Source organism: Leptonotus elevatus, chromosome 19 (assembly GCF_054856555.1).
Source record: "Leptonotus elevatus isolate MCC_2025b chromosome 19, RoL_Lele_1.0, whole genome shotgun sequence".
Lineage (NCBI taxonomy): Eukaryota > Metazoa > Chordata > Actinopteri > Syngnathiformes > Syngnathidae > Leptonotus > Leptonotus elevatus.
Genome location: NC_141257.1, coordinates 11,538,242 through 11,553,045, shown reverse-complemented (window position 1 = coordinate 11,553,045; position 14,804 = coordinate 11,538,242). Strand labels below are relative to the sequence as shown.

General features: G+C 39.8%; 1 protein-coding gene across 2 annotated transcripts; it reads right to left on the bottom strand.

The window, feature by feature from the left end:
* Nucleotides 1-3,279: 3,279 nt before the first annotated feature.
* Nucleotides 3,280-14,615, bottom strand: tfap2e (transcription factor AP-2 epsilon). 2 transcript variants are annotated; one of them, XM_086062103.1, is made up of 7 exons: nucleotides 14,504-14,615; nucleotides 12,893-13,336; nucleotides 10,531-10,585; nucleotides 8,453-8,684; nucleotides 6,750-6,868; nucleotides 6,244-6,382; nucleotides 3,280-4,150 (listed from the first exon to the last, which is right to left on the bottom strand). In XM_086062103.1, exons 1-7 carry the CDS (start codon nucleotides 14,540-14,542, stop codon nucleotides 3,889-3,891), a joined length of 1,290 nt encoding a protein of 429 aa, XP_085918229.1. In that variant the 5' UTR covers nucleotides 14,543-14,615; the 3' UTR covers nucleotides 3,280-3,888. The 2 variants fall into 2 exon arrangements, with proteins under 2 accessions (XP_085918229.1, XP_085918230.1); XM_086062104.1 differs by lacking the exon at nucleotides 14,504-14,615 and adding an exon at nucleotides 13,927-14,151.
* Between the last annotated feature and the right edge of the window lie 189 nt (nucleotides 14,616-14,804).

Sequence of the window (14,804 nt, the reverse complement as noted above, 5' to 3'; positions counted from 1 at the left end):
TCAGACTGGAGTAGATCATTACAATTCCTTGCACATCTATAGATTGAAGCAAAAATCGTTCTTAGTCGAAAATTGATTCTGAATCGAATCGCATTTTTATTTATGTCATAAAAACATGCCATTTGAACATTTGGGTGTGTAGACTTTTATATCCACTTTATCAATACATTATTTCACAATTGGTCTTATACTAAATATATTTTTTTAAATGAATAAAAAATATTTTAGCTTGATTAATGTAAATAAAAATCACACTTGGATGGAACTAATCCATTTAGCAAGATAGATGAAGTAGATGCTTAAGCGTAAAATAATATGATGGGCTTGATCTGACCCCCGAGTGTTGAGTTTGACACCAATGATTTAGCAATTTTCTTTTTTTTTCCCCTTAAATTGCAAACTTGTTGTAAATGTAAAACCGGGACAGCCCGGTAACGGCACTGAGTAAACGTGTGTGTGCGTGTGTGTGTGTGCGTGTGTTCCCCCATCGCTGTCTCGCCTTCCCAATCCACAGACAGGTGATTAATAAACATTAAACAATCCCTCCTCTCTCAAACACACCGGAATCTTCTTGACGGGAAGAGCAGCATATGTTTGCCTGCAGGCACACGCACGGAGATGGAGAGCGGCCCTGCTGAGTGTCAGATAGAGGGAGGGAGGGGGTTGGGGGGGGGGGGGCGGGCGATGGCTCGGAGAACGGCTGATAGAGGAGGAGAGCGGAGGTTAGGGTACTGAGAGGAGTAATGAGATGGGAGGAGAGTGAGGGAGATAAGGCAGGTATTGGCGAGGATGCGTGCGGCCCCTGGAAAGCTGGAATAGCGTTTGGTGGAGCAGGAGAGGTGCTCCATGGGAAGTAGGGGACTCGCAAAACAGATGGTTTGAGGGATGAATCTGAGTTGGATGGCTTATTGGACACTGGGGGTCAAACCTCTGCATCTGCCCACCCAGGCAATGTGTTCAAGGCTGCAGATGGAGCGGGGAGGCCTCTTGAGTCCTTTTTAGGCCCCCTTACTTTGACCATAGTCACCATTTGAAGAGATTTTGAACATTTGAAAAGTTAGCTCACCGAGGTTAGCGCAGTTTGATGCTGACGGGAGCAGGAACGTGTCAACGATTCATCTGTGGCTTTTCTCTTAAATGGTAACCTGCAGGGCACCACGTTAAGAAGTCATGAAAGCATTAGAGCGCGTCCTCTGGGGACCGTGATGGTCTTTGGGAACAATCCGTCTTGTAAAGAGAGATGTTTTAAGGTGAGAGAGGACTTAACCTGCAATAGAGGAAGAGGAACTCACTGCAGGCTACTGTTCATCAGTTCTTATGTTTATTTATATTGAAATGATTATATGTGTATTTTATCATTTCACTCAAACATTTTATTGGCAAAATAAATTATTAATTGAATACAAAAGTTAAAAGGTAGCCCCTAATGACCACATGAGCAGGCTGTGGGCCTGTTCTAGAAATAGCTCACCGGTGATGGGACATTATTATTTTCTAGGAAATTCCTAATAATAATAATAATAAATAATTATCTGCCAATGTTCACATTTTCACCAGATCGTGTCTACAACATCCCTACTAAGAATGTTGTAGACATGATCCGGTGAAAATGTGAACATTGGCAGATATTATTTTTATTTTTTAAACAACAAGTAGGGCCTGACCAATATGCATTTTTTTTAGGCCAATGCCGATTATTTAAAAATATATATTTAATGCATAAAAATTTCTCCCCCAACCCAATTCCTTTTCAATGGTGTCACTTGCACACAAACTTTCACTATTAAGATTCTCTGCTTTGAACGTATTTGTGTGTGAATATTCGTTATTTGAAGGAAAAACACTCCTGAAGTCGATTCTTACTTCCTTTAAGCGTTTGAATGGGACCCTGCATTCGCTTTTAGCATTAGCGCTAGGCTAGCGATGTTTTAAAAACGAAGCATGTTTTGAATTTAAATATACAGAGGATGTAATTCTTATCGTCGTGTGTTAACTCCAACTGGGGTGTCATTAAACAGCTTAGAGGACGCTTAGGGACAACAGAATAACCAGAATAACATAGGCTACACACTTTCTAGTTGCTAATGATATGTAAGCAAAATGATGCATTCGGGGTACTTTCACAGCGTCGTAAACTTCGGTTTTCTTTGATGATAACGTTTTAAGGGAAAAATAATTGGCCATTTAGCCTAATTGGGCAATTGTTTTGGACGGTGTTTGAAGGGCAATAATCTGCCAATTATCATCGGCGGCCGATTTATCGGTTGGGCCCTAGCAACAAGCTGCAAGCAGCTATAAATAGCCCTCACAACTCTGGCTAAGTTGGTGTACTGGCAGATAGAACCCTAACCCTATAAAATATGAACATTTTAGCCAGGCCTTACGTGTGTGAAAAGTTTCATGATTGTTTTCTCAGATTCGGACCCTCAAAAACTGCATCATTTTTCTTTGCGATCAGCACATCGCCACGGCAACATTTAGCAAGGAAATAAAAACTTTTCAACAACTTTTCAACTTTTGATGAGATGTGATGTGGGGGTTGGGTTTTTGTTTGTTATGGGTGTTCTTGTTGTTTTTGTCTGTGGTTGATGTTTTTGTCTTGTGTTCCGGGTTTCTTCCCTTGTCTCGTTATGTCTAACCACGTCCACTTGTGTGTGTCTTCCCTTCCCCAGGTGTGTCTCATTACTGTTGGTGTGTTTAGTCTGTTGTGTTTGTCCAGTCGGTGTGGGTGCATTGTCCATGTTATGTGTGGAAGTTCGTGTGTCAAGTCCTTGCCACAGTCCTCGCCACAGCCAAGTAGCCATTGTCACAGTCAAGTCGTCATCATCACAGGCAAGAAGCAATTGTCACAGCAAAGTCGTCCTCGTCACAGCCAAGCCGTCCTTGTCGCAGCCAAGAAGCAATTGTCACAGTCAAGTCATAGCCACTTCACGGCAAGTCAAGGCAAATCAGGCCCTGTCACGTCACGCTGGTTCCAGTCATGGCGACCAGTCCAGTCACGTCCCATCCAGTCAAGGTTGTCTGCTCACCTTTCTCCCGAAGGTTATTTAAAAGTACCACACATTGTTTCCCTGCATTAGGGTCCACCATCCCTCATCCACTCACGTTCCATCATAAATAGCCCAAAATGGCGGCAAAATACCCAAAATCAAAATAGCGGACTTCCTGTTAGGTTTGGCGTATGGCACCAATAGACTTATGTTACTTCTCCCACTTTTCGTAGCTCTAAATGTTTTTATTGTTTTGATATACCTGATTTAAAAAAATCCATAAAACAGATCCATTCTTATTTTTTTAATAATATATTACATTTATGTTGTAATACAATAACAACAGTAATAACAATAATAATAATAAACATACACACAAAGTACAAAATGATTTTGCTCTTTTCTTAACTTATATACACAACACGCAGAACTTCCAAACAAAAGCCAACCCTGGCCTGCAGTTGCATTTTCAATCTTCGCTGTCCACCGAAGACGAAACATGCAACTCCATTTCCCATGAGCACCCTGCTAAGAACTACAAACCGAAGCCGAGAATGGAGTCTGTCAGCAAAAGAGCAGGTTGTTGCCTCAGATATGGCTTACATATGACACGTGCCGCAAGTCCAAAATGTTTGGAAAAATCCGCTTCCACGAACACGTCATAAAAAAAAGAAAGAAGAAGATAGGTGTGAAATAAAACAATACTGCCATATGTAGGAGTTCATCCTGATGTGGATGCTACTGAGAAGAGGTCCATTTGAAGAGTGAGGTTTATGGACAAACATTACGGTACATTACAGTACGCCTCCTTAGCCTGAGGGTCCAGGCTATTCTCTCTATTTGTCCCAAAAGTTGCAACATCAGGGAGCTTTGGCCTCTTTTCTTGCCTCATCACCGTCTATTTACGGTGCTTCATCTCCTTGTCGTGGTGGCCCTTCCCTCCGCCATCTCCTTTGTCCAGCATTTTGATCGCCTCCATCAGGTAGCTCTGGAAAGCGGAGAGCGCGGCGCAGATGGCGGGAGTGCCGAAGCCGTGGGTGAGCAGGCTGAAGTGGGTGAGGCTGCCCTGGAGGCTCGGCTCCAGGCAGGGGGTGGGTCTGCTGCCCCCGAGCGGAGAGCGATCCTGAGACATGAGGTCCACAAACTCCTTGCAGATCTCCCTTTGAAAAAGGAAAAGGAGGTGAGGGGGTCACACGACTATATTTAAAGATTTTCTGTTGGAATTATACACTTGTGGGACACAGCATTAGGTACACTTGTATGGAGGAACAAAACTGCCAAAATAAAAAATAAATACATAACTAAATAAATAAATACAAGTGAAAATAAAAATGGATAACAAATTCCAAAATTAATTAATTAAATATAAATGGAATTAAAAACTACTATGTATAAATATTAAATTATAAAACAAGATTCAAAAAATAAATATAAAAGTAAATGAAATAAATATAAAAGTAAATATATAAATATAATTCAATATCAATCAATATTTAATATTGAATTGAAAGGCAGTTTGCAACGGCGGAGTCTAACCCAAGACACGCTTAGGTCCGCCCCCTCATTTGAATGATATTTCGACCCAACAGAGCATCTGCAGAATGAAATGAAGAAATGAGAGCAGAGCGTTTTTATCTATTGATTGATATTTAATTATTTTTATATATTTATTTTTGTAATTATTTCAACATTTATTTTTATTTTTATTTTTTGAATCTCGTTTTTTAATTTACTTTATTTATTTATTTATTTAGGGATATATTTATATTTTATTGTTTTTATTTCCAATGATATTTATTTTTTGTATTAAATTTTTGAATTATATTTTTCATATCCGTTTTTATTTTCATTTGTTATTTTTTTTTTAATTTTGTCATTTATTTATTTATATTTTTTGCAGATTTGGTCCTCCATACACTTGCACCATCTAATGACATCCAATCATAAACAAAATCATTAATAATTCTGCTTTCACGGTTTCTCAAATTTTTTTAAATAACATAATAATCATGTTGAAAAATCTTTGAAAATCATTTGTAAGTTTATCGTCGCTGTTGGGTGCAAACATATCCAAATTTAGTAAATTTTTACAAATTGATACTGTTTGTCTGTCCCCATGTGGGTATGTTATTTTTTATAAATGTACACAAAATTAACCCAAATTTAGTGTTGAAAATAGCTAGCAGCAACATTTCTTTTGCGTGACACATCATTAATTAATAATGATACTCTAGCGGCACACAAACTTTCCTGTCACGATTTTTGTTATCACGTCGGAGTCACCAGTCGCTCATTCTGTCTCCGTACAACTGGTGACCCCAACGTGATCGCCACTGTAAGGAAATAGAATGAGCGAGTCGATGGCTGGAACTGGAACTGTTTGATATGCAGGATCGGGCTGGGTATCGATTTTAATTTCCTCAATAGATTCAATTTCGATTCACAAGAGTTCAGTTTGATTAAGATTTTTTTCAGATTCGATTGACTTCAATTCAATCCGATATTGAATAAAAATGGAACATCAGTTCTTCTTAAATATGAAGGATATGATAAAAACTATACAAATATTACATTCCAAATAAAATTTTGCAAAGGCAGTACAGTAACTGGTTAATTAATGAAAGTAACGTGTCTTATAGTCACTTAACTGTTTGTTACCCAAGCATTGACATCAGCAAGGATCAGAGGAAAATATTTTTATAATTATAATTCAATAATTCTAAATATAAATTAAAAAGATACTGAATATAGTGCAATATGGCAGGTCTTTCAGAAATGGAAGAAAATACTTTTAAATTCATGTAAACACTAAATTTTACGAAAACAGTATGATACAAAAAAAAGTTGGCCTTTAAAATTATTTTTTCTTATGAGTTCATTATTGTTAAATACTCGATTCATGTTTGTTTTTTTATCGATACGAGGCTCGAAAAGGAAAATCAATTCAGTACCAATTATTTGATTTTTTCGAAGTGAAAGAGGTCAGACGACAGCGGACAGAAAAGAGACAAGGGACCCGGAGCGATCCCATTGGTCAGCTCTCCGGAATGCCGGAAGTTCGTGTGCGGAAACACAAATCGTGTCGGGAAAGTTTGTTTGCCGCTCCAGTACCTTACCTTGACTTACATGTGTCCTAACATATGAATGTTTTGAGTTACAAGCAGTCACTCGTTCCATTGTATATCTTGCTATATTTGGACTTGTTTTGCAGGTGCATCCATTGTCATTGAATCAAACAGGAAGTGGCACTCACTTGGTGGCGAGCAGCATGCTGCGTCGCGTCGGGAGCTGGTCGGGCTCGCTCTGCCTGCACAGATACTCGGCGGCGGCTCTGGCGGGGAACTCGGTCTCGCACACGTATCCGAAATCCCTCGCCAGATGGACGGCCTCACCTGGAAGAGGAGGGGGTGGGAGGATGGTGAGGACAGAGGCGGTGCCAGTCGGTTTAAATTTAGCACAGTGAAAACGGGGCAGTTATTGCGACATCTGGTTGGGTTTCCTATTTGGGAGCCATGAAAATGCTTCCAAGTGCGGCACAATCTGCTGCTTTGTCATGTCGGGTCAGGGGAAATATTGCGCAAGCATTTTCACTTGCACTACTTACACAGATCACTGGTCTTTTTTTCTCTCTCTCTCTCTTTTTTTTTTAGTATATGTGCCACCCTCGCTTGACTTAATATTCACATCAGCTAATGCAAACATATTTCTGCATGTCTCTATCTGTGTGTGCGTGCGTGCGTGCGTGCGCGCAGATCGTACCCTCCACCAGAGATGTTAGCAGAGTGACGTTGGCTGCCTTGCGTCGCCCGGCGGGCAGGTTGAGGCCAATCTTCTCCAGACGCTCTCTCAGACAGCGGCCACCATTCTTGGACTTTGCCCTGAAGGGATGGAGAGACAGAGTCGTTTTTACTATATGGTCCGATCAGGGTGTGTGCGCTTGTGTGTGTTTTCCACTGAAATCTCCGTATGATCCCTGTCAACACTCAAGTATGTTCATTTCATTTTCCTGCCTTGTCTTCCCACGTTTTTATTTCTGCACACATTTTTTTTTTGGGGGGGGACTATGACAAACAGCGGCGGATCGCCATCAAGCATGAGATCAAAAGAAACTTTTACTTCCCTTTAGATCCTCTAATGAGCCCCATTCATGAGTTTGCTCTCTTGCCCCGAGGCCCGGCTTCATTAAAACGTTGCCTTCTCTTGTGATTTAGTCCCATGACCCATTTTGGGTCCGCAAGCTCTGACCGCACAGTTACTTTGTATAAGTGCTTTTACTCGGAAGACATCATCAAAAAGGTTCCGATGGACTGAGACGAGTGATTTATTTTTATTATTTTTTTAATTTTTTTTTGTAATTGTGCATCAGTAAGAGCTTGATAGCTGAGAGAACATGCCAGTTTTTGGGTCATTATAATGTGCCTTTGATGTCAGAATCAGAATCGTACATCTCTTTAAAAAATGTTTTGCTTTATTGTACATCTTACATATCTCATTGGATGCACCTGATTTTGGAATGTGACACACTGCTGCGCTAACTATAGTATGTGTAAAAAATTGTTAAATATTTTAGATTTTAATCACCAAAAGTTGTTTGATTAAACGAATTATTCAAATTGCTGTCCATCCTGTCAGCGTGGGGTAACTGCCCCTTTTAAGAAACCTTATGTTTATAGTGACATTACTGCCACCATTTTGGCTTTCTTCAATGGAGGCTAACAGTGGCAAGTTTCAGAGTAAATATTTGCATAATTTTCAACATATGTGAGTTGTAGGATGTTATCACGCTTCGTCTGTCTTTGTGAAATATCAGTTGATATAAAAACCTTGGAAATTTTCAAGTATTTTTGTCAAACAGGAAACAGCTCGCTAACAAAGTCATGTCGCTAAATGCTAATATTAGCCAAAAATGTCAACCCTGGCACCAAGCTCACATATACGGTTTGAATGTACATTGTTTGCTTGCTTTCTGTGGAAACTTGATCAATGTGCATTACCAAAAGTAAAACTTCTACCGTCCGCACCGTAACAATTCTGTTGAATAAAAAATCTAAAATTTTGGGGATGGTGGAATGGGAAGGTCTTGATTTTTTTTTCCTTTGTTAGCTTGAGCCAATGCTAGCTAGCTTGCTAGCTAGTGTGAATTTTAGTTTTTACTTTTGTACTTAAGTACATTTCAAAGTCTATATTTTACTTTACCTAAGTAAATGAGTCGATAAGTACTTCTACTTCTAGTAGAGTTATTTTTTTTATATATCCAAGTATCTAACCTACTTAAGTACAGAACGTGAGTATTTTTGCCACCTCTGCATTTTTTAACAGGCAAGTGGTGGGTTGTACAGTACCTAACAAGAAAACAGTGCATGTGAGCAAAATAGAATTTAAGAAGCCTTGAAATTTTTTGTTGTGGTAAAAAAAAAAGAAAAGGGAATTAAGCTCAATATTTTTGGTGCTTTTTCTCTCACCTGCGAAGGACTCCGCCCAGCAGAGAGGCGTTGAGGCACTCGGGCGGGGACAGCCGCCGCTGTACCTCCCCAACGGTGACCTTGTACTTGGATGTGGAGCTGAGCAGCGAGAGGCGGCCGGGCACCGAGCAGAAAACCTCGGCCGGGTTGGACACGGTGCCCATGCCGAAGCCGTCCTTACAGAGGGACAAGGCGGACAGGGACGAACCGTTCAGCTTGGATGGGATAGGAACTGGAAAGCCAAAGAAGAAAGAGGTATTTGTAGTGATTATTTACTTTATTTGCTTGTAAATCAAATCAATTTCACAATTGAAATGACATTAATCCGTTTAAGCACCGCAGAAAAAAACATGGATTGTATATATATATATATATATATATATATATATATATATATATATATATATATATATATATATATATATATATATATATATATTAGGGCTGTGGTGACTTGACCGCTCTTCAAGACCTGGCGCCCGAAAGTGTTTGTTAACAGCTAACGAGCATTGTATAGTATTAAACTGTTAAGCAGTTAGTCAATAAAGCCCATCTAGCTAGGTAGAGTGTCTACCCTGAGACTGGAAGGTCGTGGGTTCAATCCCTAGCCGGGTCATACCAAAGACTATAAAAATGGGACCCGTTTGCCTCCCTGTTTGACACTCAGACACGCAACCAAAACTTGGACGCTAGGTTAATTTAGCACTAGCTAGCTGGTAGTCACGCCTCTATTGCTACATTGCTGTTAGCCTCTGGCATTGTCCTAGCATGAAAGGAGTTTGTGAACTTAATCGCTAGGTTACTTTAGGCGCTAGCTAGCTAGCTGGTACTAACGCCTCTGTTGCTACATCGCTGTTAGCCTCTGGCGCTGTCCTAGCATGAGGGGAGTTTGCGAACGCTAGGTTACTTTAGCTGCTACTAAGTTATTTTAAAGTAAAAAGGAAAAGTAGTCTACTTTTGACAAGATTTTGGAGTGCGTCTGTGATTATTTTCGGACTTTAGGGAGGATTGCGCTCACAATCACAGCTCAAGTTTGAGTCAAACTAAAGTACTACAAGCACATTTATGTAAATCCCCTTCTGTTTAATGTATTCAGCGTGATGTTGCCCTCCCGTGGTGCCAACTAATTGTGGAGTGCTGCTTGTTGATTCTGTTGTTTAAACTGCAGGTTGTTAACGTTTTATATTCGTATTTTAAAATAACGAAAGACATTAATTCACGCTCAATTTTCTGTTCTACATAAACGCTGCACACCGTCATGAACCGTAACATTGGCACTGATGCTGTAATGCTAATTGCTAGCACAACATGAAAGGTTTTCAAACTGGTGTGAAGTAGCTAATGATTAGTTCTTAAAGTGTGCCAATTTTCAAAGTCACTTTTTCAAATCTTTCATTTGTTTTCTGTACTACTAAAGTGAGATTACATATGTCATTGTGCTGAACTCTTTTGTCGTGTTCTTAATCATTTTGCACGCAGGCCCTATGCAGAATCAACGAACGTCACCCCCCCCTTCCCCTCCCCACACTTGTAACAGACTCCGCCACCTTCTAATCCGACTTGAGTTTTTCTAACTGTGCCCCTGTGTCTTCTGAAAGGGCCACAAAAAAAACTGCCACTCAATATCTGTAATATTAGTACGACGGTACCGCAAATTTCCCCACAACTCCGCTGTTATCATCTCCATTTTTTTCCTTGGCCCACTTCTCTTTCCTGTTCACTTTAATCTCTCTCTCTCTCTCTCTTTCTTTCTCTCTCTCTCTCTCTCTCTCTCTCTCATATGACCATGAACAGTTCATTAAGAATGTGTGCCTTTGGGGTGAAAGTCTGCAGCTGAGTATTAGAGGACTTCTTGACTTCAAATGAAATAGCAAAACAGAATTATTTATAGTGTGTGTGCGTGTGTGTGTGTGGGTGTGTGTGGGTGTCAGCAAGGCAAGACTGGTGTTGGAGTGCCATTACTAAACACAAAACCCCCTTCAGCATGTATAGTACAATTATATAGGTGCACACTTTGGACATAAGCGCAGGCCCTCTCACTTCACATATATGGACGCACACACATATTGGGAGCTTACCTTTTTTAATGACAGAGTGGTCCAAGATGCCCAAGGCTGAGCCTTCCTCCATTCCCTGTGTCAGACAGACAGTCACTATCATTTTTCCACTGGCCTTATAGCACACACACACGCGCTGCTTTTCTCTTTAAAAGCCAGTTAACGCAGACTCTTAAAACTAAAGATGCTTCAGAGGTGCTATCACTTTCCTGGTTCTATACTATATAGGTACTATATAGAACCGATTTTCAGTTACGGTTTCTTCAGGGGTCATCGCTGGTGCTTTAGAAAAAGTGATTCAATTGGGAATACTTTAGATAATTTATTAGGATTTTATATATATATATATTATATATTAGGGCCGTCAGTATCGAATCTTTTTTAACTTGATTATTCTATCGATTATTTTTTTTGAATAATTGGCTAAAACTGATTTTATTTTGCATCAAACACGTTTTCCCCTAGTTCATAAACAAATGTTTATTGTTAGTTTGGTATTGTTTTGTGATTTAAAAGACAACAACGACTGAGCAATATCACAGAGAAAGAATGAGCTCCCTCACCAACCTTTTTGAAATGCTTCATTTCCTGATTCGGTCATTGTATTCCAAAGCAAAAGTATGTTGTTTGCAAATGTCTTATTTTGATTAAACACAAAAGGTAATCAGTCTACTTTCAATGAAGGACTACAGAAAACAATAATTACTGGCGAGTGGCTGGGACAATTTGAAGTTAAAGAATGGCTCTGAAGGATTACTTGATTCTTAAAATAGTTGTCGATTAATTTGATAATGGATTAGTTGTCGAGTAATTGACTCATTTTGCAGGTCTAATATATATCCAGTACACACATGCATATATTTGCATTGCACCTTTAGCATGTTAAAAGCACGTCACTACAGTAAATAATCAAACCAAGTTGCAAGTTTAATGCAAGTTGTGCAAAATAATGTATGCAGAAATTAAAATGGTAGAATGTGTTCATATTTAGTTGTGTTTAGAGGCTATCAGTTAAGTTTAAAAAAAAATCAAGTCATTCTTATTAATGCACTTGGCAACGATAAACAAAAGAAACAGTGACTGATAACATTTTTAGTGTTCCACATTATTGTATTAGCTCAACAAAAAAAAAGTTCATTTTGGCTCTGAACTAGACTCGCAAAATCCACTTGTGTCCTCATAAAAAAATATCAGTCGGCTTGGTGTTCCTTTGACTTCATTAAACCCGTTTAATGCATTTGCTCCATTCATTCAAGCCGTGATAAAGGGACACAAGGCGAGCTCCTTTGTCGCTTAAATTCATAGTCCGCTTTCAAGGTGCAAGGATATCATCCATTAATCAAAAGGGGACGCTTGTCGAGCAGGCCTCCGTTTAGCAGCGACATAACCCGCCTCGACTTGTGTTTTCCTGGCGCGCCTCCCCGACGTCGCTTCTCTTAATAATGAGCGTGCACATCAATTGGTCGCGGTGTGTTTGTGCTGCACGCAGGGCAACAAACAGCGTCTGCAGCTGCACCTGCTGCGGGGAAGCTGACTGCTCAATAAACCTTACAAACTATTCTTCTTAAAAAAAAAAAAAAGATGAGGAGGGGGGAAAGGGAGTCATTTTGTCTCGTACGCCACGCGTAAAAAAAAAGAGGCGAATCCATTGAGGTGCTGCATATAAGTAACAATACATAATTTTATTTTAGTATCCTACGTTTACGTTTTTCCCCATTTATAACATAATTATTTTTGTTGTCAAGTGGAAACGTTTATTAAAGCTGACTTGTAGGAAATCCAATCTGAAATGAACACTTAAAGGTGGATTTTGGGTGTAAAATAACTTTACATTAATAATGTTTAGATTTAGAGTATAATATTCACATCGTATATCGTATATTATGCACTCTAAAAACAGTTGAGTCAAAAATAACCCAACTATGGGTAAAAAATGGACCGATCCTCGACTTGGGTCATTTTTACCCAACTTTGAGTTAATAAATGGGTGTTTTAGTGTAAAGCAACTCATAAATATTGGTCAGATCCTTTAAAAAAGAAGAAGGTATTTTTGTATAGAACAACCCAGAAAGTTGGGTCAAATTAACCCATTAAGTGGATTGGTCCTTTTTATTTATTTATCTATAATTTTTTGTTTTTTTTACCTAACTGTTTTTAGAGTGTAGGCTATTTTTATCATTTCACTCATTTTGTCATCCAAAAATATGATCAATTTTAGAGTTAAAAAAAATCATATTAAAATGATAATTTTTGTATTTCTTATTTCGCTCATTAGCGCTAAATTTTCACTTAAAAACGTGATTTTTTTTCCGTTGTTCATTACGCAGCGTCAACATTCCAACAACAACAAAAAAAATGGCAAAGTCAAGATGAGATCGTGCACCTGAAGCTCCTCCAGGCCGTGATGCCCTATGTGCATCCCGAGGGGTCCGTCCCCGAGCGCGGCGGCTCCTTCTCCGAGCCCGTGGAGCAGTCGTGGGACGGCCGCGTACTCCCTCCGGGGGTCGAGCCCGAGAGCCCGGTGCGTTTGCGACAGGAGCCCCCCTTCGTCGGAGCGCGACCTCTGGGAATGCCATGCGGCTTGCTGATGCTGATGGATGGAGTTAATGGAGGGGTAAGGGTCCGACAGGTGGGAGTAGGCCGAGTCCTGGCTCTGGGAGTATGACAGGGACGACTGCGGGTACGGGGGAGGGAAGTACGGGGGCTGGAAGTCGGAGGCCGGAGTGTGGCACAGGGGGGGAGCCGATGAGTAGGCGGCCTGGTTGAGGGAGGACAACTGGGAGAGGCGACCGCTCGGTGACGAGCTGCTCAGTCCGTCTGCGCGCTCCTGCACAAAAACACAAACTCTTTATCGAAGAAATTGAACAAGAACATGCCAACATTTTACCCCTCAAAAAGCTGCTTTAATGCACACGCGGCAGAATCGCTCTCTCAACGAAAATGCTATTAGCGTTTTAGTTGATAATATTATGCAAATCATTTTGAAGTCTGTCAAAAAGTTGTTAAACCGAATTTAATCCACTATATATCATATTTGCCTCACACACATCCTGACACAATTGGATTTTTTTTTTTTCAAAGAGCTGGGTCAGCCGGATCAATGTTGCTCCATTATTTGACACGGGTATGCCCCATTTTATCTGAAGTGAAATTCCAGATAAATATTCTATCATAAAAAAAGAAAAAATAATCCGCCCATTCATTTAGGACTGCAAAATGCAAGCGAAAAGCAAAGGCATAATAATCATAATAACAATACAATAAAACTAAAAATAACATTTAGACTGAAGTCAGTCGCTGTGCAAATAAAACAAGTCATAAATCACATTTGCTGTGCTATCAATTAAGTAAGTGCAAATAGGCTATTTCAAAGTGGTCCAAAATGCGTAAAAACAAAAACAAAACAAAAACACTCACCATAGCCGAATAAGTGTGGATTAACATCTGGACCCACTCTGAACACCCGCAGTGTTAAAAAATAACAATAAAAATACAATCAACAGGATGTGCGCGAAAATTCTCCACAATGTAATCCAGCTTGGTTTCACGGGTCCATTAGTGAACTCGATGTGTTATTTACTTTTTCTTCAAGGCTCGGTGTCTTTACGCACACGCACACACACCATCACACGCACACACATATAGACGGAGGCGTGGATGCTCTCCATGAAGGCACTACTTATAGGTTTGGTGCAGCTGCGAGAATAAGGGGAGGGGTTGACGGGGTCCACTTCTCTTAAAGAGATATATTCAGTCAATTAGTACATTCCCACACACAAATAAATAAATAAATATATATGTATATATATGTGCTATATTTGACGCTTATAATTTAGATGAGAAATTGCATCTTTTTTTCTGAATAGTGATTTTCTTTTTTGGGTGTACCTATTTTGTATCAATATTTACGATAACATCCACCTCTCACGGTAATTACGCATTAAACGCACCCAACTTTTGCGCAACAAAAGTAAAATAAATGGAATCGATATACCTGCATGCCATCAGTCTTGTTCCGGGCCTTCCACAGCATGCTTTCAGAAAGAATGCAACTGAAGGGTTAAAAAAAAAAAAAAAAAAAGAAAAGAAAAAGAAGAAGTGATGTTGGGTACAGAGGTGAGAGAGAAGAAGTGAGTTAGTGTGTCACACCATGCAGGAGTTTGTGTGAGTGAGGAGTCGAGAGGACAGAAGAGGGAGTAGGAGGGCACATTTCAAAAGAAAGAGGGCGGGAGGTGTGTGTGAAGTATAGTAAAGGGGGGTAGATAGAAACTTTTTTCCACGTTTTTTTTTGGGGG

Coding starts and splice junctions, on each gene's coding strand:
- tfap2e (XM_086062103.1), bottom strand. CDS start 14,542: ATGCTGTGGAAGGCCCGGAACAAGACTGATGGCATGCAG. Junction 13,337..14,503: donor ACAAGACTGATGGCATGCAG/GTATATCGATTC, acceptor GTTTTTGTGCAG/GAGCGCGCAGACGGACTGAG. Junction 8,685..10,530: donor CCACTCTGTCATTAAAAAAG/GTAAGCTCCCAA, acceptor TTGGCTTTCCAG/TTCCTATCCCATCCAAGCTG.